Source organism: Oreochromis aureus, linkage group 15 (genome assembly GCF_013358895.1).
Source record: "Oreochromis aureus strain Israel breed Guangdong linkage group 15, ZZ_aureus, whole genome shotgun sequence".
In the NCBI taxonomy this organism is placed as follows: Eukaryota; Metazoa; Chordata; class Actinopteri; order Cichliformes; family Cichlidae; genus Oreochromis; species Oreochromis aureus.
The window spans coordinates 16,021,225-16,043,999 of record NC_052956.1 but is presented as its reverse complement, the minus strand read 5'-3'; the positions used below and the strand labels follow the sequence as shown (position 1 = coordinate 16,043,999).

General features: G+C 38.6%; 1 protein-coding gene across 7 annotated transcripts in view; it reads right to left on the bottom strand.

The window, feature by feature from the left end:
- The window catches only part of lama2 (laminin, alpha 2), a 202,470-nt gene that overhangs the window by 56,913 nt on the left and 122,782 nt on the right, over window positions 1-22,775 (bottom strand). For all 7 annotated transcript variants that reach the window (XM_039599289.1, XM_039599293.1, XM_039599291.1 and 4 more), the window contains exons 24-32: window positions 21,482-21,618; window positions 19,802-19,933; window positions 18,861-18,965; window positions 14,944-15,087; window positions 9,293-9,469; window positions 8,796-8,981; window positions 8,462-8,580; window positions 8,071-8,188; window positions 6,085-6,237 (exon numbers count right to left, since the gene is read on the bottom strand). In XM_039599289.1, the coding sequence (XP_039455223.1) occupies window positions 6,085-6,237; window positions 8,071-8,188; window positions 8,462-8,580; window positions 8,796-8,981; window positions 9,293-9,469; window positions 14,944-15,087; window positions 18,861-18,965; window positions 19,802-19,933; window positions 21,482-21,618 (1,271 nt within the window). The remainder of the gene's footprint in view (window positions 1-6,084; window positions 6,238-8,070; window positions 8,189-8,461; window positions 8,581-8,795; window positions 8,982-9,292; window positions 9,470-14,943; window positions 15,088-18,860; window positions 18,966-19,801; window positions 19,934-21,481; window positions 21,619-22,775) is intronic.

Genomic DNA, 22,775 nt, shown 5'->3' with positions numbered 1-22,775 from the left:
GTGAAATGTTTGACAACATGTTGACAGATGGGTCATTTCACTCTAAATCTCTTCAATGTCAAGAGCCGGCCGTCTCTTTGATTTGCTTTTTCTAGAGGGAAGGATGAACACAGTCCTTTTTATTTATCAGCAAAATTATCCCAGCCTAGGGATAATTATCCTGGAGCTGGCTGGAGCCTATTCCAGCTGTCTTAGGGCCCTAAAACAGCTGGGATAGGCCCCCCCACCCACAACCCTGAAAAGGGTACGCGGAACAGAATGGCTCTATCTTTACATACGTATACACTCACCAGCCACTTTGTCAGGTATGCCTGTTCAACTGGGCATAAATGCTAAGATTTAATCAGCCAATCACATAGCATCAACTCAATGCAACTAGGTATGTAGACATGGTCAAAATGACCTGGTGAAGTCTAAACTGAGCTTCAGAATGGGGAAGAAAGATGAATTAAGTAACTTTGAAATTCCGATGGTTGCTGGTTTTGATTCGCTTTGATGGTCTGAGTATTTTAGAAACTGCTGAGGCTTACAACTGTCTGAAAACAGAAAATATCCAGTGATCAGCAGTTCTCTGGGTGAAAATGCCTTGTTGATGTCAGAGGACATTGGCCATGCTGCTTCAAGGTGATAGGAAGCAACAAGAACTCAAATCACCACTCATTCAATCAAAGGTTTGCAGAAGAGCATCTCTGAAGGCACAACACATTGAGACTTAAAGTAAATGGGTTAAGGAATCACAGAAACACATTGGGTGCCACACTAATCACCTAAGAACAGAAGACTGAAACTATAAGGATTGAAACATGTTGTCAGGTCTGATGAGTCTCAATTACTGATGTGACATTTAGACGTTAGGGTCAGAATTTGGCATAAACAGCTCAAAAGCATGGATCCATCCTGCTTCATGTCAGCAGTTCTGACTGATGATTTTGGTGTGTTGGTCTGCCATGTTCTGAGAACATGCCATGTCACAAATGAGGTCACTGTACTCACAAGACCTCCACAGTCACCGGATCTCAGTCCAGTAGATTAAGATCTGGGGGTGGAATGGGAGATTTGTATCATGGATGTGCAGCTGACAAATCTGCAGCAACTGCAAGGTGATGTTGCAATAAGGATTAAAAACTCAGAAAAATATTGAATGTCTGAGTCAAAGAATTAAGAGCATTCTGAAGGGAAAAGAGGTCTCGCCCGGTACTAGCAAGTTGTAACTAATAGAAGTGTACAGTGAGTGTAGATTGCTCTGAATCTCTGTGGGAAATCATTACTCGCTTCCTTCACCACCTACAGTTGCTGATCCAGTACAAGCTTTTGCACTGGTGAACTTTTATCTAAGACAGACCGTTTCTGAAAAGAAATATAGCTGGTCACACATAATAATGCATGGTTTTTGGCCTCAGTCCCACTCCTGCATGATGAGGTGCTGTGAGACCAAGAGCAACCAGCTACAGTAGCTGCTAGCCGACAGGTGCGATCTCATACGTCACCGACTTTAATAAGCTTCCTTTTTCAAGAGCAGGCCATCTGAAATACCAATTTTCCTCGCAGGATTTCACTCTTGCTGTTGTTCGGATAGCCTCAAGGGTACAACAACACACAGAGACATAAATATATCTAAAATATTTTCATATCCACAGATGTTTCTGTTTATTTTGTAGTTTATTTTTAGCTATGCTTGTTATAAAAGTCTCACACACACACGCACACGGACACTGTGTCTATTCCTTCTTGTATTCTGGTACATCTCATGACAAAATACGCCATGTTTTTTATATAAATATAGAGTAAATCTGTACATTATGTGCAGACTGTAGGCACTTAGAACACACAACAAAATACCCCCTATTCCACCTCCACCCTCAAACACTCACTGTGAGCTCAATCATATTAACGCACGCAATTTAAACGGCAATACATATTGTACACAAACACACACCTCTCTCTTTCATATCCCCAGGGTCCTGTCCTATGTGTTCGAATTGTTTGTTATAAATAGGAACTTCAATCAGTACAACAGGAAGTCGCCTCTTAACGAGGCAAGTCATTTCCATTAACTTCCTGTGTTCCTCGTTACCGCTAATTACCACAGAAACAAACTCGTTTAGCATTTTCAATTTAGCCCGCTCGGTTAGAAAATGCTAATGATGCTGCTGTTATGGAGAGCAAGATAGAAACGGGCAAGGAACAAAACGTCTGGAAGGCAGAGAGGGACCAAAAATGAAACGCAGAGGAAGAGGGTGTGAAGTAGTAAAAAGAGAGAGAGAGAGAGAGAGAAACAAATTGGTAAAACCAGAGAAACCAAAGAGGTGAGAAGGAGAATGAGAGGAGGTGTTAAGGAGGATTGGGGGAAAAGAAAAATGAAAAAGCTAGAAACAAAAGACTGGAAAGAAGATGGAAGAAGACAGGAATAAATATATAACTAGGGAAAGGAGAACAGGAATTTAGGGGATGTGAATGAGGTGAAAAAATATAAATTGGAGGAGTGGCAGAAGGAGGAACAACACAAGGAATGCAGAAGAAAGGCAGAGATGAAAGTCATGGAAGAAAATGGAAAAACTGAAAAAAAATTAGACAGTAAAAGAAACTGAAAATGGGGGGGGATAAAAAGAGTCTACTACAGTGCATAACCACACACTTAAGTTGGGATATTAAGCTGAGCATGGACAAAACTTGTATAATTACTTGATTCTTTCATCCATGAATTTATGGTGAATGTTTAGGACTTGTGGTTTAAATCCATATTTGGAAGGGAATTATTGTTCCTTTAAGAATGAAAGCAGTAAAATGTTCCTTTAAAATGACAGTGGGCAACAAATACATGGATGCATTACAACCTAAACAAATTGGAATGAAAACACTGTTTTAGCTGACTCTTTCAGTTGTCCTGTTTGTATGTCCTTAAGCATGTCAAGCAAACTTTTCAGAACAAAAATTGAGCTGCACTGGACACAAACCTGAGGCATAAACATGCTCTGGGATGACAGCCAGCTGCCATGAACAGTTGCAAGTAAGATGCAAAAGGGTATACAGGGCTCCATGAGAATTCAACCACCCCCGTTTGTTTGGAAATCTGTTAATATTACATTTAGCATTCTACCATTCAAGTACGATTCATTTTCACATTAATGTACTTCATCGCTTTACCCAAACATACTTTTAGTAGTGATAAATGGAGAGTCAGGGTACTCTGTGTAGTACACAATATTTACAGTATCACCCAGATTGGACTAAAATGTATTTTAATACTTAATAAGACTAATGGTTACTAATTGTAAATTAGTACTTTCACAGAAAAGTGGCCAAGGTGCTAATTCTGACATGATGCCAACACGTTAAGGCAGAGGTTCCCAAAGTGTGGGGCCCGCCCCATAGGGGGGGCGCAGAGCCATTGCAGGGGGGGCGTGGTATGAAAAGAAAAAAAAAAAAAAAAAAAGAGCGCCTGGACACTGTGGACAGGTTTTTGACAGGGCTCCCACACAAACGCAAAGCAGGAGATGAAGCATCGCCAAATATGTTTCCAAACCAACTTCCTTCCAAGCCAAAGACTAGAAAATATGGTGAAGCATATCTTCCCTTTGGCTTCACCTGCACAGGTGCCAAGGTAGGTCTCCCCTGCAAAATTAGTTTCCCTGCGTCGGGAGCAGCGCTGGGCTCTCCAAATCACGGACAAACAGTATCCCACATTCTTGATTTTTAGTTCACAAACACTTCTTGTAATAACTAACTACTCCTGACATTTTGGACATGTTAGCTCTTTATGCAGTAAAGTTACAGTGGGATACAAATAATATCAGGCTGATCCTGCCGTAATTTGTTCCCCCGTTCAAATCACGGACAAACAGTATCTCACAGCTGTTTATGTGTTTAAACCCATTTTGCACAGAGAGACATTTTTTGAAAAATGTATTGATAGCAATGTTGAAAATTATTACACAGGAAAAAAAAAACAACTACACGTAAAATAATGACACCGTGACGCCTCTGCCTTTCTAAATGGAGGGACAGTAACTGCGTGTGTATGTAAGCGTGTAAAACCTGCAGATAGTCAGATTAACAGTATTTTGTCTCTATCTGCCATTCTGCAATTCATCTCATGTAAACAATAACGTGGCGCACAGCGTGACGTGAAAAGAGGCACATACCTTTGACGTTGCGTGATTTAACTCTGTAATCCTCGTCCACACATAAACGCAAAAAAGGAGTTTTAAATAATCTCCGTTTTCGGTGAATTGCAACGCCGTTTACGTGTTGACGAAAAGCCCAAACGCATAGAAACAGCTGAGTTTTCAAAAATACCCGTGTAGGTGTGGATGTAGGGTAAAAGAGTTAGTAGTATATTTTATTACTACCTGTAATTTATTGCCGTTTACTTGTATTTGCTTAATTGTTTACTAAATGTTTGAGGTGTGAAATAAACCGCAATGGAGTTTGTAAACAAAATATGGGTGTGTGTGGTTGGAGGATGTGTTTGTGCGGGGGGTTAGGTGGTGGGGGGCGCGAACATTTTTCTTGAAAAAAAAGGGGGGCCTGCCAAAAAAAGTTTGGGAACCACTGCGTTAAGGTGTCATTAGATTAACAGAAATGGAGAACATGTAAGAAATGAAGTAAGAAGTTGTAACTTCAACAAACAAATCATTCCATTAATTTGCAGGCTGAGTATAACCTGTCAAAGCAGGTGATTGGGAACAGAGTATCAAAACAGTAGCTGTTTAAGTCAAACGGTTTGTCTGTGTGCACTCGTTTCTTGTCACGTCAGTGTCGTAGATAAGTTACATTAAAATCTGAAAGTGAAAGATAAGGTTTTAGATTTTTATGAGCAAATTTGCAGAAATACTGGGAATTTCTGACTACATGAGGAACAAAAATGTATATGTAAAATGTATCCGAGTAAATAATACTGAAATTAACAAAATAAGGTTTAAAAAAACTCTTTGGTTTCACAATGAGTAGGGCATGCATATGAGCATGTGTATTTTCACAGAGGTATGCTGATCGGTCCAGCAACACACTATGCGGTTCCCTAATCTAACATAGGTAAATAAAACACAGCTTGAGCAACTAAACCCTTTTAAATAAATATTGAACATCTATTTACAGCAAGCCATGGATAATAGCTAACTACATAAACCAATAATTCTATCAATACTACCCTAGATGATGTTATAAACCACCTTTGATGGCTCACACTAGATTAAAAATACAACAGCGACTTCCTTACGACTCACAAAAATCAGTGCCTGGTGTTGGTACTGTTTTTTTTCCCCACTGGAAACTGATTGCAAGTAGTTGCAAAGACCACTTTCAAATGCAAGGATTCCACAGGTCGCTCGATGGTACCCAGCCTGTCTCCAAATGATCACGGTCTTACTCAGACTGCAACTTGAGAAAGTGTTTTTTAATGCAGACAGACTGCCAACAGGTTACAATCGAAGCCAGTATGCACCGATGAGTTTAACTCGTCTGCAACACATCTCTTTGTAATAGGATTCATTTTGTCATTTTGCAGCTAAATCGCAATCCTGCATCAACTATGTCACTTTATGTGGAGGAATTTCTGAAAATCTACCACAGTTAATCAGAAACGCATGCAATGCAATTCTTAAATTCAATCACAAACAGATAGGAGTCTGACTCTGTCTTATGCCCTTAGATTGCTAAAGTCAGTCTGATGGCAACTGACCACTCGCAGACCTGGTCCCCATCACTGAAGCAACCATTTCAAAGGCAAATAGATTATATGTTTATTACACAAAGTTGCAATAACTTTGGTCTCCAACCACTGTTTTCTCTCATACAGCCATAGCTTTATATACAGTAACTATTTGTAACTAATAGCCCTAACTTGAAAAAATATTCAGACATAACTTTGGGTGAGATCCAGAGAAGAGGAAATTACATAAAATATGAGAAAGCTGGAGGTCGTTAATTATTGCAGGGCTAATTACAATACCAGACATCCTTTCCAACACACACTTGCACACCTATATGGCACCCTCATCCACCTCTTTTCTCCAGAAACTGCTCAGCATATGGCTCTAGGGTGGTCTCCAGCGGCAGAATGCCCACACACACACACACAGTTACCTGGCATATGGATGTCTCAGGGTCACAAGAGGAGGAGTGCCCACTGCACTGACACTGAACACAGCTGGCCATGCCTGTAGCCGTGGGCACTCTGGACGCTGGAGCAGATGCCAGGAAACCGCTGCGAAGACGGTAGAATCCTGCAGCACACTCCTGCACGGAGAGATAATGGGAGCAGAGATTTAGATCAGAGACAAAGATTAAAAATAGAAGTAGACTTTTACAGGTTTGATGGCGGTGCGTTCCCACGGTAACATCAAACTGTGCCTGGCACTGGAACACACTCACATAATAATCCCCAATCATTACTTCTCTGGGCAGTTGTTGACCGCTCTCTTTTTTTTCCGCACACAAAGGTGTCTCCCTTCAGTAACTTTTGAACACACCCACACACCCTCATGTACCTGCCAAATGCACACACACACACACACACACACACACACACAAAAGTACATCCATTCATACACACACATACAGACACACACATGCAAGGTAACTCTCTCTTCCTCTCTCTCCTGCTCAGTAATAATTAATGGAGTCCATTTAAAGAGCCATCTGTTCCCTGTGCTAGCACTAAACGCCTGTTTAAAAATACTTTATTAACAACGTCGGCAGCTACAAATAGAAATGGCCATCTGTCAGCTAAGCCCTCAACAACCTGAACATTTTAAGTTTAGATGCCATTTTTAATAGTATCTGTAGCTTTTAAGTTATTTTTTTTCCAGAAAATATGTGCTCTGCACACCTAATAAAATCCAACAAAGTGAAATAGAAGTTGAAGAACACAGTTAAAAGTTTGCCAGAAGACCTTGTATACCTTTAAGATAAACACAATAATGCCTAAACGACTTTCGGGCACTGCTGCCTAGCAGAATTAGCCTGAACTGTCGTGTCAGTGTATCATAAGCTGTGTCTTCAAAATCCTCATTAGACTAAAGATTGAGTCACAGCTATAAGATTTCTGTGGCTTAAGCAAAGGAGCTGGATGCAGCTGAAAGTCATTTGCTCGGACAAAATCGCAACTGAGTGGAGGAGATGCTCAGTGAGGCTTAATCCTGACTAACCAAAGTAAAAGAATAAAAAACAGAATAGAAAAACAGGAGGGTCTGAAAGGCACTGAGAGGCTTAAAATGCTGAAATGTAAATTGGAAACTTTTGCGTACTGAAAGCCATGTCTGTGTGCCCATTTTCCCCCCCCATTCTTTCTCATTGTGTGAGAAGCAGGAAAAAAAAACTAATTCTTCTGAGCTCTGAAGGAAGCAGCCAGTTCAGCTCACTCTGTGATTAATGTTGAACTTTTATTAATTTAAACAGTTTTTCTTGTGATTTTTTTTTTGTAAGAATCTCACACTATCGTACTTTTGTCTTTTTTCATTCGTTTTAATGTTGCGTGCTTTTTTTCAGCTGCACTCAATTAATTTTAACACACAACTCATATTGGGTTACAGGACCCAGCTAAAAAAATGTGGCATTCCCAGGCAGAAGCAAAAAGAAAGAACAATCTAATATCTCCACTCATCTGTCCAAAGGACATCGTTCCATAAGTCTTTTGGTTTGTTCAGATACTTTGCAAACCATGCTGCCTCATTTTAGGGAGATGTTCTCAAGTCTTTTCTATATGAGATAGTCTCCAAGTTTCACCTGTTTTTAAATTTAAAATGATGAATTAAAAAAAAAACAAAAAAAAAACAGTTACTTGCAAATACTATGGAGCACTATACCCACCATCTGTAAGCTGTATGGTAAATGGCCTGTATTTGTATAGTGCTTTAGTAGTCCCTAAGGACCCCAAAGCGCTTTACACATCCAGTCATCCACCCATTCACACACACATTGATGATGGCAAGCTACATTGTAGCCACAGCCACCCTGGGGCGCACTGACAGAGGCGAGGCTGCCGGACACTGGCGCCACCGGTCCTTCTGACCACCACCAGTACACAACGGGTGAAGTGTCTTGCATGCATGTATTTCATTGTGTCCCCACCTCACAGGAAAGTCCAGAGTATCCAATTGGACAATCACACTTCTCTATCTGGTGGGCTTTCTCGCTTTCTTTGGTTGGTATGCCCTCCTCGGCCACTGTCAGACTGATCTCTGAAATACTGGGAGAAAAGAAAAAAAAAAACACACACACAAAAAAAAAAACAAGAATCTTTGAAGTTATTAGTTTAATGAACAAAACTCCAAAAAAGTAAAGTAAAAAAAATAGATTTTAAAAATAATTGCATTATTGCACCTGAAGACTTTTACTAAAGTAATGTTTATTTAGCTATTGTCCCAATGTGTGGAGATGCAGGATTAAGTTGTTTTGTGTGTGTGTGTGTGTGTGTGTGTGTGTGTGTGTGTGTGTGTGTGTGTGTGTGTGTGTTTTTTACCGGCTTTGTCTCATCAAGTTGCCGTGTGATGCCTTAATTAGGATGTAGTCCACATAGAACAAAATGTCCATGAAGTCCTCTCGAGTCATAGTCCGACCATCTGCAAATTTCCACTCATGCTGCACGCACACACACACACACACACACACACACACGCACACACACACACGATGAACAATCAACATTATCACTGCACTCAGTTTAAGAATCCCTGTTTGCATGGAGTAAAATAAACAATTAATTTTAAAAAGCCTAAGTTATTCCTACAGTATTTACTTCTACTGCTGCTACTACTACTATGAATTTCCTTATCACCTCTAAACCATTACTGTACCTCTGTCATGTCAATCTCATGGCGGGTGAGCTGACCAATCTGGAGTCCTGTTATGTGGCGTGTCATCACCATGTTGTGGTTAGGACCACCTTTAATAATGACCTGAGGCTCATAGGAGGAAGGACCAGTTTCTTCTCTGGCCTCATAGTACACAGCATATTTCAGCTGCCCCCCATATGCTGTGATCTTAAGAGAAACAATGACACAAAACAATCACCAACATTGTACTTATTAGATTTTTGAGCATTATTTTTGAGATTCTCTATGAATATCTTGCCGTTTTGTCTTACATACATGCAAAACAATGGATCTGTACGCAATATACGGACGTACATTATTCTAATGAATGGCAGGTGTGACATCAGTTTTGCAATTATATTTGGAAAGACATTCATTCATGATGTTTGTTAGTGTCTATCACTATACACACACTATCTTGTAAACACCACAGTAAAATCCAAGATAATATGAACAAAAAAAACACTGATATTTTCTACCATAGAGCCTTTGAACTGCTCAGGCAGTTTCCAGTAGTAGGGTTCAGACAGAGTTGAGGTGATAAGTTCTGCATGAACGATGATCTCAGGATGTTGGAAGCTAACTCCTGTTCTCGTCTCCACGGCGTTGGATTTATCCACCAAGGGGAGCACCGTCTGCTCCGGCTTCAGTGTTAACTGGGATACACAACCATGACAATATTAATGCAGTGGCCTGTGGAACCCAGCAGAATAACTCCAAAAGATATCGTTCAAGAGAATAATCCTGTTTTCTGTTCATACTGTTAGGGTACCTGATTGTACTGTTTATTAGAAAATTAAATAGCATAATACAAGTACTTAGAATATGTACAACAGTTACTTTCAATGGCATAAGCCTAACGAATGTGAACGTGTTAAAATCTTTCTAACGAGCAGTGAAGGAGTCTGTGTTCAGCAGCAATTTCATTACGTAGCCTCTAGTATCCGAGTGAACAGAATGTGTCACAATAACTGGACAGAGTGGTGCTTCTTGTCTTGTTTATCCACATACTTTCTTCACCTCCTGACGATGCTGACTCAAGCAAAGCTCTTTCATCACCATCTTTTGATCTTTTTACCATTTCAAATGGCTTTTGTCTGAGATGCCCAGACAAAATTTCAGCTTCTCTGATTTCCTTTCTCTCTTTGCAGTCTTGTAATTTGGCCTCCAAAACGGTCTGAACGGAGGCACTTCCTGCACACACACTTGATTGAAACATGATGGGAGTTTTTTAGAGAATCCTTCAAATGAGATTGAATAGTTCTTGGCATACTTCTCATCCTTTGAGGTCTGAAGACTTATCTGTGATATAACAATGACCTTTACTCGCGCTCTGAACCTAAATGCATTAAGAAGAATTTCTTTACCATGTTTACACTATGTCTTGTACAAGGGAACACCTTCACTCCCAAAAATGTGTTAAAGCAACACATTAACAGATTATTCATTAAAACAAACCCACTAACAACACAGAAGAAATCTCATTTTTCCCTGTGGGTTATTAATGAGTGAAGGAAGTGTTTGTTTCTTTCTTCAGTAAATTGATCATTTTAAAATTTTTCTCTTAGTGATCAAAGTTTGTTCGTTTACATTCTAGATATAATTTAAACCTGATGTGCCAAGCTTTCTCTTTGATATGTAAATAATATCTCAGTTATTACAAGCAATCTGGAGAAAAACTACCCCTTTCATTCCCATTCCCTCCATCTCTCATTTTATGTGTATATATTTCAATACTACTCGAATAATATCACAGTTTATTATTGACTGTGGATTGTGGTTCAGTGAAACACTTTAAAAAAAGATCCATCTGTCCAGAAGTGTTGATATGTGGATATTGCGTGAGTAATATTGAGGCATTATGGAAGGGGTTTTTTTGGTCGGGTGCACAGATTTTCTGGAATCTATTAAGTCACTAAAGCATGGATATACTAGGAATATTGCCTGTATAAGTGAGGTAGTCACACATGAAATGGGAAACTGCTCGCTTCTTACTTAACTGTTACTCATAAGTTATTACTACTTATTACTATGGCATACATTAATATAGAGTACTGGATTTCTAACAAAAATCTAAAAAGAAATCAAATTAATGGTAACAATTAGTAAAAAATAAGTACTGTACTGTCATTGAACAATGTGTAAATACAGACCTTATCAGATATTAAACTGCTGCCTTCATATATCTGTTTAAGTAACAGTGTATCATTAAGAATGTTTTTCTTTTTAATGCTTTAATCTGAGTGTTTAGTGTATCACGGCAAATGAGGCAGGTCAAACCATAACGCCAGGATGTCACAGGTAGCAGTCTATCTATATTACAATATGTATAGTCATGCAAAAGTCTTGAGCCACCCCTCATTTCTTTATATTTTGCTAGGAAAATGAGAAATTTATTGAAACACGTGCAAACATAAATTTAAATATTGTATTAAGGCACTATATAAACTGAGTTTGTGCAAAAAAAAAAAAAAAAAAAAAAAAAAAAAAGGTAAATGGCCTGTATTTGTATAGCGCTTTACTAGTCCTTAAGGACCCCAAAGCACTTTACACATTCAGTCATCCACCCATTTACACACACATTCTAGCTATGTTTGGTAAGTAGTCTTCAGGAATAGTTCGCCACGCTTCTTGAAGGAAATTCAAAGCTCTTCTTGGAAGGTTGACTGCCTTCTGCGCCAATCTCGGTCAGGATGATTCCGCATTGCTTCGGAAATGTTGAGGTTCGGACTCCAGGGAGGCCAATCCTTGACTGATTGTGTTTGGGATAACTGCCAATGGTACCACCAACTCTGACGGCACTTTTCTGCATTCATGATTCTATCAATTCTGACAAAAACCCTGACTCCATTGCCTGAAATGCAGGCCGAAGCATGACAGGGTATTACAGATCGATTTGAACCAAAAATGTAAAATTTGGATTCATCACTTGATAAGACCTGCTGCCACTGATTTTCTGCCCAGTTCTTGTATAATTTCTTGTATCTCAGCTTTCCTTCCTAAGAATAGCTTCTAGATCAACAGTGGATCAACTGAAGGACCAGATGCATATCTGAGGTCCCGTGTCTCTGCTAAATGTCTTTCTATTTCTCAAGTTCATGACTTTAAGATGCTCTGCCTTTGTTTGTATTTCGTTCCCCCGCTGTAAATAAAACTCACTCACAGCTACTCAGTCATCAGTGCCTGCACTTGGGTCCACACTCCTCACCACTTCACATATCTGTGTCAGCACCCGTGACAGTTTTTTAGGTCTGCTTCTTCTTTTGTCCTCTTTTTTTGTCCAGTTTTGTCACATTTTTAAGGAGACTGCATACCATGTGGAGATATGCCAAGTTTTCATCTAACAGCTCTTTGGGAATCACCTTTGTTTGTGCAGAAAGGCTTTTTTATGCCTGCCAAACTGTGCTATCTTAGGCATGTTTTAGCAAAAGGTTGCTAGTAACAAAGTGCCTAAAAATTGATTATAAGTTTTTTAAGATGTCTGTTACAGTTAGCCACAACAGTCGTTGATCCCTTGAGCATCAAGTGGCTTTACAGTCAAACAACATTACAAGGACTGGACTGAAAATGAGTGAAAACGCATCTCATGTTTAAAGGAAAACTTTTGCAAAAACACCTGTGTTCAAGACCTCTTTAACAATTACAAAGTTCGTATATAATATATATAATCAATGCATCGTCTTTACAGTTTACCTACAGACTTAAAGGAAGCACTAGACTTTTGCTTTTTCAGATATTTACAGTGTTTTCTTTCTTCTATCTGGTGCTTTAATATTCCTAGTTTTCCCACAGATAAGGGAAATTCCACATAAAGGTAAAAGCTTTTACAGTTTTATGCTGGTGCAAATCTTCATTAAATATTCACCCATCTCACACTTCTAGTTTCCTCAAAAAAAGTTGTATGTACGTAAAACCTCAATGTAATCCGATGTAGTGTGAGTTTTCAAGAGTGTGCATTAATGCATGTGTACTGTGTTTGCATAGTGTGTGTGCATAGGGTCCACTCATAGTGTGTGTGTGTATATATCCCACTTCACTCAGTGTAATCTCACGATTCAGTGGTTCAGAAAAAATCTCCCTCTTTCCAATAAACTCTCCATTTTTTTCTCTCTTTCTGTCTGTCCACCCTCCCTGTCAACAATAAATGAAGTGAATGGTTGTTGTTCAAATGAGGCCTCTCGCCACCCTCCTAAAACTCTACAGGTTACCACGGAAACGGCACTTTATTGCTGATTGCAACCATTTCTACAATAAAGGGGCCTTATTCAAAACACTCTTTCCTCAACAACTGATTGTAAACTTCCTGAGTGTCTTTCTAAATCTATCAGACCTCTGTTTTTGACTTCAAGTTGCTACATGTCATTTGCACGCCTATGTTTATGTTCTCTAAAAGATGTACAATAGATGACTGAACAGCAGGAAAAGTTCCTTGATTATGTTGACAGTGTAGGAAATCTCATCTTTTCATTGTTAAAACAACTTCATACATTTTAGACACATTAACAGCTATGAATGCCAATCTTAGTCTTTAGGTAGCTTGCTAATTTATTAACTCAATACTTGCTACACAGGTTGCAATAACAACACAAAGTCACAAAGTGACTATCTGCTGTCAAAAGAGAAGGGACATTCCTTTGAGGATACAGATGTTGACATTTTGGCCAAAGACAGACGGTTAAGAGAGGAGTACAACAAGACATCTATGCTCACCTGGAACAACCATCATTGAACCCACACTCACATCTTGACCCACATGATCCTAACTGCTTACATGATGATAAAGTAGATCAAAGACTCATCTAAGGTGACAACCCAACTAGGTGTCAAATATCAGGGACTCCGTATCATCTGCCAGAACTGAAGAAGTTTCAGGTGTGAGGTGAAACATCTTCCAGAACCTCAAGAAGTCCAGATGGCTTCAACTCAAACATTTAAGTCTCCTATGACTGAGAACCTACAGACACCTATTAACTCTCCAATAGCCTGTGAGCAGCCCTGTTTGTGGGTAGCAGAGGGCTTTGCAACTGCAGGACTTCTTGTTTCTGCAAACCAATGTGAGGCGAAACTTTTGTTGTGAACACCACACGACTTTTGTTGGTCCATGGCTTTTTTGTTTTGCCCCCATCAGGTTGTAATTGTTATCCCTTGTATTGATACCCACTTGTTGTAAGTTTCTATAGGCTGTTAGCACCCTAATAGATTTTAAAGGCAGCAAGCAACGCTAGATCTCAAGAGCATATAAACTATAAACACAAACAACTAGATTTTATGTAGAAGGAATTTCCAGGTCCAAGTAGTTCTTACCAATTCAAAAGCGAACAAATGGAGTATTACTGGTGGGTAAAATGAAGTCTAAATTTTTACTCTACCTCTTAATGTTGTATTCACATCTTATTTGCTAATGCCATTTCAATGAAAGTCCCTATAACTGGATATTAATCTGCGAGCATCAAGCAATGCAGCATCCACAGTCTTCAAAAAGACACAGCTATCAGAGCTGCTATAAAAGCCCTTAACCTTGTTTAATCATTGGAGGTGTGTGTTTTTATAACATTGTTAATTCCATCTGCAGTACAGGAGAAAATCGTTAAACAACGCTTCTGACTACTGGCACAAACACAATGTTTTGTTTTTCACTGAGCAAAATTAGGTGCAATCAAATCTGCTGAGATTAAATGTTCATAAAAGCTGCAGATCATCTGTACATAATGAGCAAAGGACATGGAGTCTACTTGGCAATGCTGGTATAATGCAGAGTCCGTTGCAGGCAGCCGGCTGCCAAATGAGTTAAGCTAGTGTAGACAGCGTGTAAATCAAATAGGCAATTTAGAAAACGACTGTCTAGGTCCTCTTTTCCAACACACTGCGGGAAAAACAGCTCGTAAGTGAACAAGGATACAGACCATAATATTAGCTTTAAAGTCACTAGTGACATCACCAGCATTTTGAGCAATAAACAGCAATATTTAGCTTTTGTTGGTTACTTTATTTTTTAGAAAGCTCTTTGGGAACAAAATAAAACACTGCTACCAAAATCCTCCAAATGTTTCTCACTTCAGAGTTGACTTGAAAATAAACTTTCCTTGTCTTTTCATCTGTGAAACATTTCAAAACACATACGTTTACTTACCCACATCCTGATCAGTCCTTGCGCCTCTGTGCAGAAGTGGGTCAATCCGTAACAGTAACACCTGCTGCAGCCCAGCGGGTTTCGTAGGGATAACCCAAACGTGTCGGGCTTACAGCGATCGCAGTAGTCTCCCTCCACATTTTCCTAAAATGTGACACAGCAAATTAAAGCAACCTTTGAGCCAATCTTTCTATGCATACTTTAAATGAAAATATTTCTTTAGGAAATACTTTAAAAGACTCTTTTCTGCTTGAGGCTATAAAGCACATTTAGTTTAATAGTACTCTTGGGATCTAGTGTCTCACTCCAGAAGATGTCAGCACGGCTGAAAGTCTAACCTCTTCAGATAAAAGTAGCAGTCCAGAAGTAGACCTAATTACGTGTTTACAGCAATTTAATAAATAATATTTTCTTAGATGTCATAAAAAGTTTAACTGATTAGTTTATATGCTTGCACATATCACATATTAAAAAAATCTACCAAGGAATCCAACAAAGGAAATGCATTTGGTGTCTTGGTTTCACTGGGGTGGCAATAAGAATCTGGACCGACTGTTTACATTGTGAGTAAATAAGCTGAGACTTGACTGGTCTAAAATGGAATTGTGGACAGGGCTGTGCATTAAGCCTTCTCACTGCAAAGGAAAGTTACAGTGCTGTCAACACAACATCATCCAATTAATGTTGAGTTCTGTCAAAAAGTCCTGCAGGTTAGTGAGAAAGGACAGAGGAGGGAAGAGTGGGAAGGTATAGTCAGGAAGCGAGGACAACGTTAGGATTTCTTCATTAAAAGTAAATCATTATGGGGCTGTTTATCATAATCAACAACAGTTCTTTTTTTTGGGGGGGGGGGGTCACAAAAGAAAGAAAACCCCACTGCATGCTCACATACAGCAATACCTAACAATCCACACATACCCACATCTGAATTACTGTAACTAATGCTTATAACAGTATTATACTTTATTCAGTCCCTGTACAGTCACAAAGGTAGGTGCACAATGACAGTTTTATTTCCTTATATTGTTCTTCAGATTCCCTACAATTGTTAACCTAAATGCCTAAATGCACTATATACTGTACTTCCTTACTGTTTTTAAATAAATTGTACCCAAAGTCATTAGTGTTGCTGTCCTTCACTGCTGACACACTGACTTCTTGTATGTCTTGCTGTCTTTAGTCTTCAGAAAGTGGAATACAGCTCAGTTATGATATTCCACGTTGCTGTTGGAGATATTTTATTAGTAGTTAGTGGTAGCAGTTATTAGTAAGTTGTGGGTAGTGCAGTGTACTTAGCTGTGGTCTGCTGGTGGAGCAACATCAAAGCGCATGAGACCAACAGACCAAATAAACTGATCAGGGGAGCTCTGTAATTGGCTGCAAACTGGACACTTTTTAAGCTGTGGTTGGAGAGGAGGCCATGGAACAAACTGTTATCCATCATTGATAATCCTGCATTGCACCTTTTGCACTGCTTACCAGACAGGCAGCAAAGCAGCTTCTATAACAAGGACACATATCGGAAATATTTCAGAGCAATAATTCTTTACAATGCTATTTTATTACTTTAAATGCTGTAACAAAAGAATGTAACAAATATGTGGTAAGTATTTCCCATACTTATCCCTCTAAAAAGCTCCCTGGCTACTTAGCTGTATATTTATGATCACTGTTCTGTGGAATGATGTAATCTCATCCAATACATTTGGCTGAATCTGAGCGCACAGAAAGTGCCCGTTTCTCATTCTGTATTCTGTTGCTTCTGTCAAAAGTGAAGGTATCGATAACATTTTGATAGGTTGATGGTTTTCTTTCTTTCAGAAGTCTGTTTTTTTTGTAAGTTTTGTGAACAAATGCCAAACCGTTCTATTTTTAAGTTTTACCAAGAATTCAATCTAAGTTTCTAGTTATGAAGACCAGTGGACAGAAAACATGCATGCATGTTCCCTTTCATCCAGGGGAACATTCTTGACTTGATGTGCAACATTCATCATGCATATCCTGAAGACTTTTCTACCAGATTGCTCATTAATGTTTATCTCCACCTGCTTGCTTTATTAAAAAATTTATTTAGATTGCAGTTTTAATTTAAGGGTTAGTAAGTTATGACATGATTTCATTTAAGTTTTAATGTTAAAGCACAACATTGAACAGCAGTGATGTGCCTGATGATATAATGCAATGTAGGTAGATCACATGCTAGGCAGAGAGGCACACATTAACATACAGGACGTCTACATACAGGAGACAGGTTACTAATGACCGAGTGATTGCAAGTCAACCTCCTACCTTTTCAGAGAGAAGATGACACTCAGTGATGTAAAGTCTCATTACATGCCATGAATCAGGTGGTATATGTGTGTGTATGTGCAAAAATGTTGCATTTTTTCGTGTGTCATAATGTGATCAGTAAGTGACAGCAGAGATGAAAAGTGACGCCAGGTGGACCAGTCTCTATCAAATATGTGAAAGTGTGCATTTTCAGCAAGGTAATGATGAAAGGAGTGCATATGCAGTAATGTGATCACCTTGTCAACGTGACGATAAGATGTGTAAAATTTAAGCTTTATATGTGTGTAACTCCTGTAAAAATGTGTGTGTCAGGGTTTTTCAAGGACACAGAGAGAGATGATGGTGACGGATGAATCAAATTCCAGTTTTCTCAGGTAGAACATTTAACTACTCTGACTGTAACTCAATTTCTGTCTCTCTGACACACAGAAAGGACAAATCTAGGAAATATCAGATGTCTACAGTGCACCCATACAGATGCTAAATTAGAAGCAGCAAAGGGATAATACAAGCATAAGTATTCATCAAGTGAAGAGTAGTTACTACTGCACTGAGACAATATGACCATGATCAAAAAGACCCCTCTACCGGGATTAAGAAAATGTTTCGAATTAAGAAAATCAAGTTAAAGTTTAGTAATTTTGCCACATTGTGTCTTATGGAAAAAATATGATTTCAAAGATAGTCAGAAAAACAACATTGTATAGTTGGCAGGTAAATATGAAATTGCTATTTCCGACAAGGGAAATAAGGGTTTGTGCAGGAAACTGGTAGAATCTCATCTTCTGTGGCAACACTATTTCAGTGAAGAGTACCACTGACGGACACATGACGAAATGGGAAATATAAAGGAGGGTGTGGTGGGGCGTGATCCGAGTTATTCTTTGTGTTTCCTGGTTTTCCCCCCGGCTCCCAGCAGTTTAGATTTATGTTTTACCTTTTGAACTTCTTTGTTTGGGACTTATATAAGCAATAAAAATTAACTTTCCATTTATTCATTCTGCCTCTGATGTCCTCCATTTGAGTTCTCGTCTGTAAACCATGACAGTATCTTTATATCTGTTAGTGTACAAGGTGTGATGACAACGTTTTGGGACCCAGGCCATAAAATTTATCTGATCTCTCCTCCAAGATTATCTTCACACACACACACCACAACTATTTTTAGATCACTTCCTGGAAGTTCTGCTCTGTCCTTTCGCACTTTTGCAAGTTTTCTGGCTCATTTCACTGAACTTTTTGATCACACCTCATACGTTTGCATGTACGTCTCTTCCAGTATATGGAGGTCATCGTGCGCAGATGTCAGTCATACTCGGCACGGTGACATTTGCTGGAATAATTACATACAAACACGCGCACACACATATACTTTAAAACACAAACATGGGCAGGCTCCCCACAGAGACAGAAAGGACAGCGAAAGCATGCGAATTAGGTTTTAAATCTGCACTGACATTTAAAATCTAACCTATCATCTCTGCAAGGAGTCGAAATAATAAACAGCACATGCTTTTTCTCGCTTTTCCACAAAAACATTCACTGGACACTGGCAGCATCTTGCCAGAAAAATAAATAAATGAATAAAATAAGACTTTAACATAATGTGAAAAGGTGGCTGTTACCTTGCAGCTACATTTTCCTGTTCGATCTGCACAGCCACAGGCTCCTCTCTCCTGGTCGCAAGTCTGGCTGTCCGATCCTGCAATGTTGCACTTGCACTGGATGCACTGTGGGGGAAAAAAAAAAAAAACCAGCAAGTGTTTCACTATCAACAACACGACAGGCCTTAGAGGAGGTAGCAGAGTGTGTCCTAGCTTTATGCTTCACTAAACAATTCACTCCAAAATGAAAATGTTGCCATTATCTTCTCACTCCAATGTCAACTGAGAATTTCAAACAAACACCAGAACCAGAATTTTTCTGGTTTGAAAAGTTCCCAGGTTTGAAAAGTGTAAAAAAATAACTGTTTTCTGAGCTTTTTAAAGAGTGTCTTCCTTGATTGATTCCGTTACCGTGCTAAAAACAAAACAACTCCTCTATCATAAGCTACACAACAAAGCCAAATGACAAATATAAGATTATGTATAAACTTTTAAAGTCTTATCAAAGAGAGACTGAAACAAAACAAAAAATTGGCAATAATGTCCATTTAAGCTTTGATTAAAATGTCGCTATATTTAAGCTATAGGATGCTTTTTTAAATAATTCTTTTTCATAAAAGGCACCTGTGTTACAGAAATATCAGCACGTCTTGAAAAGTTCGGCTCTGCCATAAAAATGATCTAATACTGGCTTTCATGAAACTGTTGGACTTTTATAAATAGGAAAGGAAACCAGGTTTTTATTCAGGTTTTCAGTGCTCATAAAATTAATGACAACAGCATCGTCATGTCTATGAAAATCTATTTTGCTTGTCCAACTATAGCTACAAACACTATCAAGTCCTAATGACTGAATCCCCGTAGGGATTCTCTACAGCATCTCCTCTTTCATGTCAGCAGAGATAACAGCGACATTTATGACAATATGAGAAATATTAGCAGCTTTAATCTGGACCATTTACCTGAGGAAAGTCTCTGTATCCAATCTGGCATTCATTGCATTTATCTCCTCTGAAGGAGTCGTGACAGATGCAGCAGCCTGTGTTTACGTTGCACTGCTGGGTCACTGAACCGATCACATTGCAGCCACACTCCTACATATAAACACACACACAAAAAAAACAAGATTTTATTCAGACATGAAAACATCAAAGAAAAACTTTGTATGTTGTAACTGTGTATAATGCAAACTTGTATCTTAGTGCAACGATGCAGTCACAGCTTTGTCCACAAAGTGAACATGACAACTTTACATGTATGCATGAGTGGACAGAGGAACCTCCACTTGTTACAGTGCTTTCTCAGGGACTTTCTTACATACTAAAAATCAATCAGTGGACATCATTGTATAATGCCGTGTTCCCCTAATAGATGTTGCAATTGAAGATAAAAACATAACAAAAAGTAGACGTTTGTTTTGCATGCTCAGAAGCAAAGACTGCAGACGGACAAATATCATCAAGTTTAAACTATGTCTCTGCTGAAATGAGAGGAACTACGACAGAATCACAGCAAGACTTTCAACTCCGAATTGAAATCTTTTAAATAGGAAATCCTGATCTACTGACCCAAAGTAACACTGTTAGAGTTAATAACCCGATTTTCAGTAATATTTTATGAGCTGATGCATGACTATACTTGCAGATTATGTGACTTTTTATCCGTTTTAATTTTCTCCACATGACCTTGAATTCAACTTTTTATTTGCTCACTCTGTGTTTTCCTTCCTGTTGTGCTTTTACTGAGACCTCATTGACATCTAGGTTGTAGCTTTCTGATTTTCTTTGGGAGCTTTTTTTTTTATCATGTAGATTTGTCTGATTCCTCTTCTCTTAGTTGTCCCGGTGTACTCCTGTGGATTACTCTCTTGTTGCTTGTACTTGAAAGTACTTTCATGTTGAAGCGTCTAATTACTAGTAGCCTGTTCCTGTTTCTAATAGTTTACTGTTATGGCTGCCTCGCGGCTCATTGGTCAAATAGTTTCAGAGCAAAACAACACCTTCTAAAGCACAAAAACAAGATAAAGAAAAGGGAATGCAGAGAAAAAGCTGAGTAAACCAACACAGTAATAGAAAACAAAATGCCAAAGAAAGGGAGCATGGAGAAATCAGTTGAGTGAGGAATAAAGAACTGAAAGCAGGTTATAAGAAGCTAACAAGAGACAAGTGTGGAAACAAGGCAAGGGTAGTCCAAAAATTACCTACATACATTATACATAACATAATAACATCATATACACAAACAATCACTTAACTTACATCTATCGTAAAATATTAATTAAACACCTGCATCAGTGAGTATATTGAATTTCTAATTTTAACAGAAAGACATTTGAAAATATATTATAATTTCACAAATAATGATTACTTTTTATTAAATGCACAGACATACCTGTTAGTTTCAGGTTTAGTACTGAATGCTAAATTATTTATTTATTTATTATTTTTTAACAAAAATGTGTTGTCTGAAAAATATTTTCTATAATTACAGAAGGCCCCAAGGTTGTGTAGTGATAAAGCATTCTTCATTATCCTTCATATTTCTGTTTCATGTTCAATAACCCATTCATTATGGCATGTGGTGTCCGTATGTACACTCATAAGTGAGTGTCCTTTAATGTGGACGCCAACTGTTCAGCCTACCTTGCATCCAGTTACGATGTCATGCCCCCAGTGGTTGGGAGCACAGCGATCGCACCTCTCACCGATTGTGTTCGGAGGACAGATGCACTGTCCAGTGTTAGCATCACAGTTGTTCCCCACATGACTGCATTGACAGGCTGTAAAAGAGGCAGAAAGGTAGTTAAAGAGAATTTAAAGCAAAGAGAGATGAGCGAGCATAGCAGCTGAAAACAAATCAGCTGTCTCAAATGTGAGTGTGTTTGCTATCAACGAAAATTGAATTTTAAAGGCCAGTTTAATAATGGCAGGCATGAGGAAAAGAGCTTTGGGGTTGTTTTTAGAGGGAAGAATTTGTCCTTTGTGGTAGTAACTGCTGCAGAGGATACACACAGAGACTCATAAGAGACACTTACTGTTGTGGTAGGTAAACATAGCTCTAATGTTAACTCACCTGGCTATTTGGGCAACTACCGTGATTGTAACTGTGTCATTTATGCAAATTTAAGAGAAATACAACATTTAATGCACATAAGGAAAACATTTTCCTAAATAAATAGAAGATACTGAAATTTTACAGCACATACCTTCACTTTCTATTCTTTTTAGGGGTTACACTCTGACTTAATCGGCACAGAATAATTCTGTCTCCACTTCCAGCTCAAATCACTGATGTACAAACCTTGACCTTTAATTTAAGGTGTGAATAGAAACGCGTGCTTGTTCTTACATCCCAGTGGGTTCGGACCTTGAATCACCGCTACAGGATGAAGACTGGCATTCGGTGTGGAAAATTAATTGGAACTGGAACCCTCATAATTTTACACAGCACCAGTCACAGAGTGCAATAAGGGAAACAGAAGTTAATATAATAAATGTAAATATATATTAGACAAATTGATAAACTAATTGAAGAATGCCTCATTGAACATTTATATAGAGTTATGCAATTTGCATAAATACACACACATACAGCTAAGGTTTAGTATGTCATCTCCTTTTGTTTTTGTTTTTTAAAGCAAACATTTATTGATGAACTGCACATTAAAATAGATATTCCAGTAAATTTGACTAATATTTGATTGGATAAACCAATGTAAGCTGGGAGAGGCTTCTGCTACCAATTAGGCAGAGTGGATGGATGGATCTATTAAACATTGTCTCCTATAAATATCCGAGAAACATAATATTTATTTGCTGTTTTCCTTATTGACCAAACAGCATGAATAACAACTCTTTTCTTATTGTGTGTGTGTTTTCACTCTTTAAAGACCTTCAGCAGCTAGTTTCTCCTGGCAATGTTTTACTCATTGCTTTG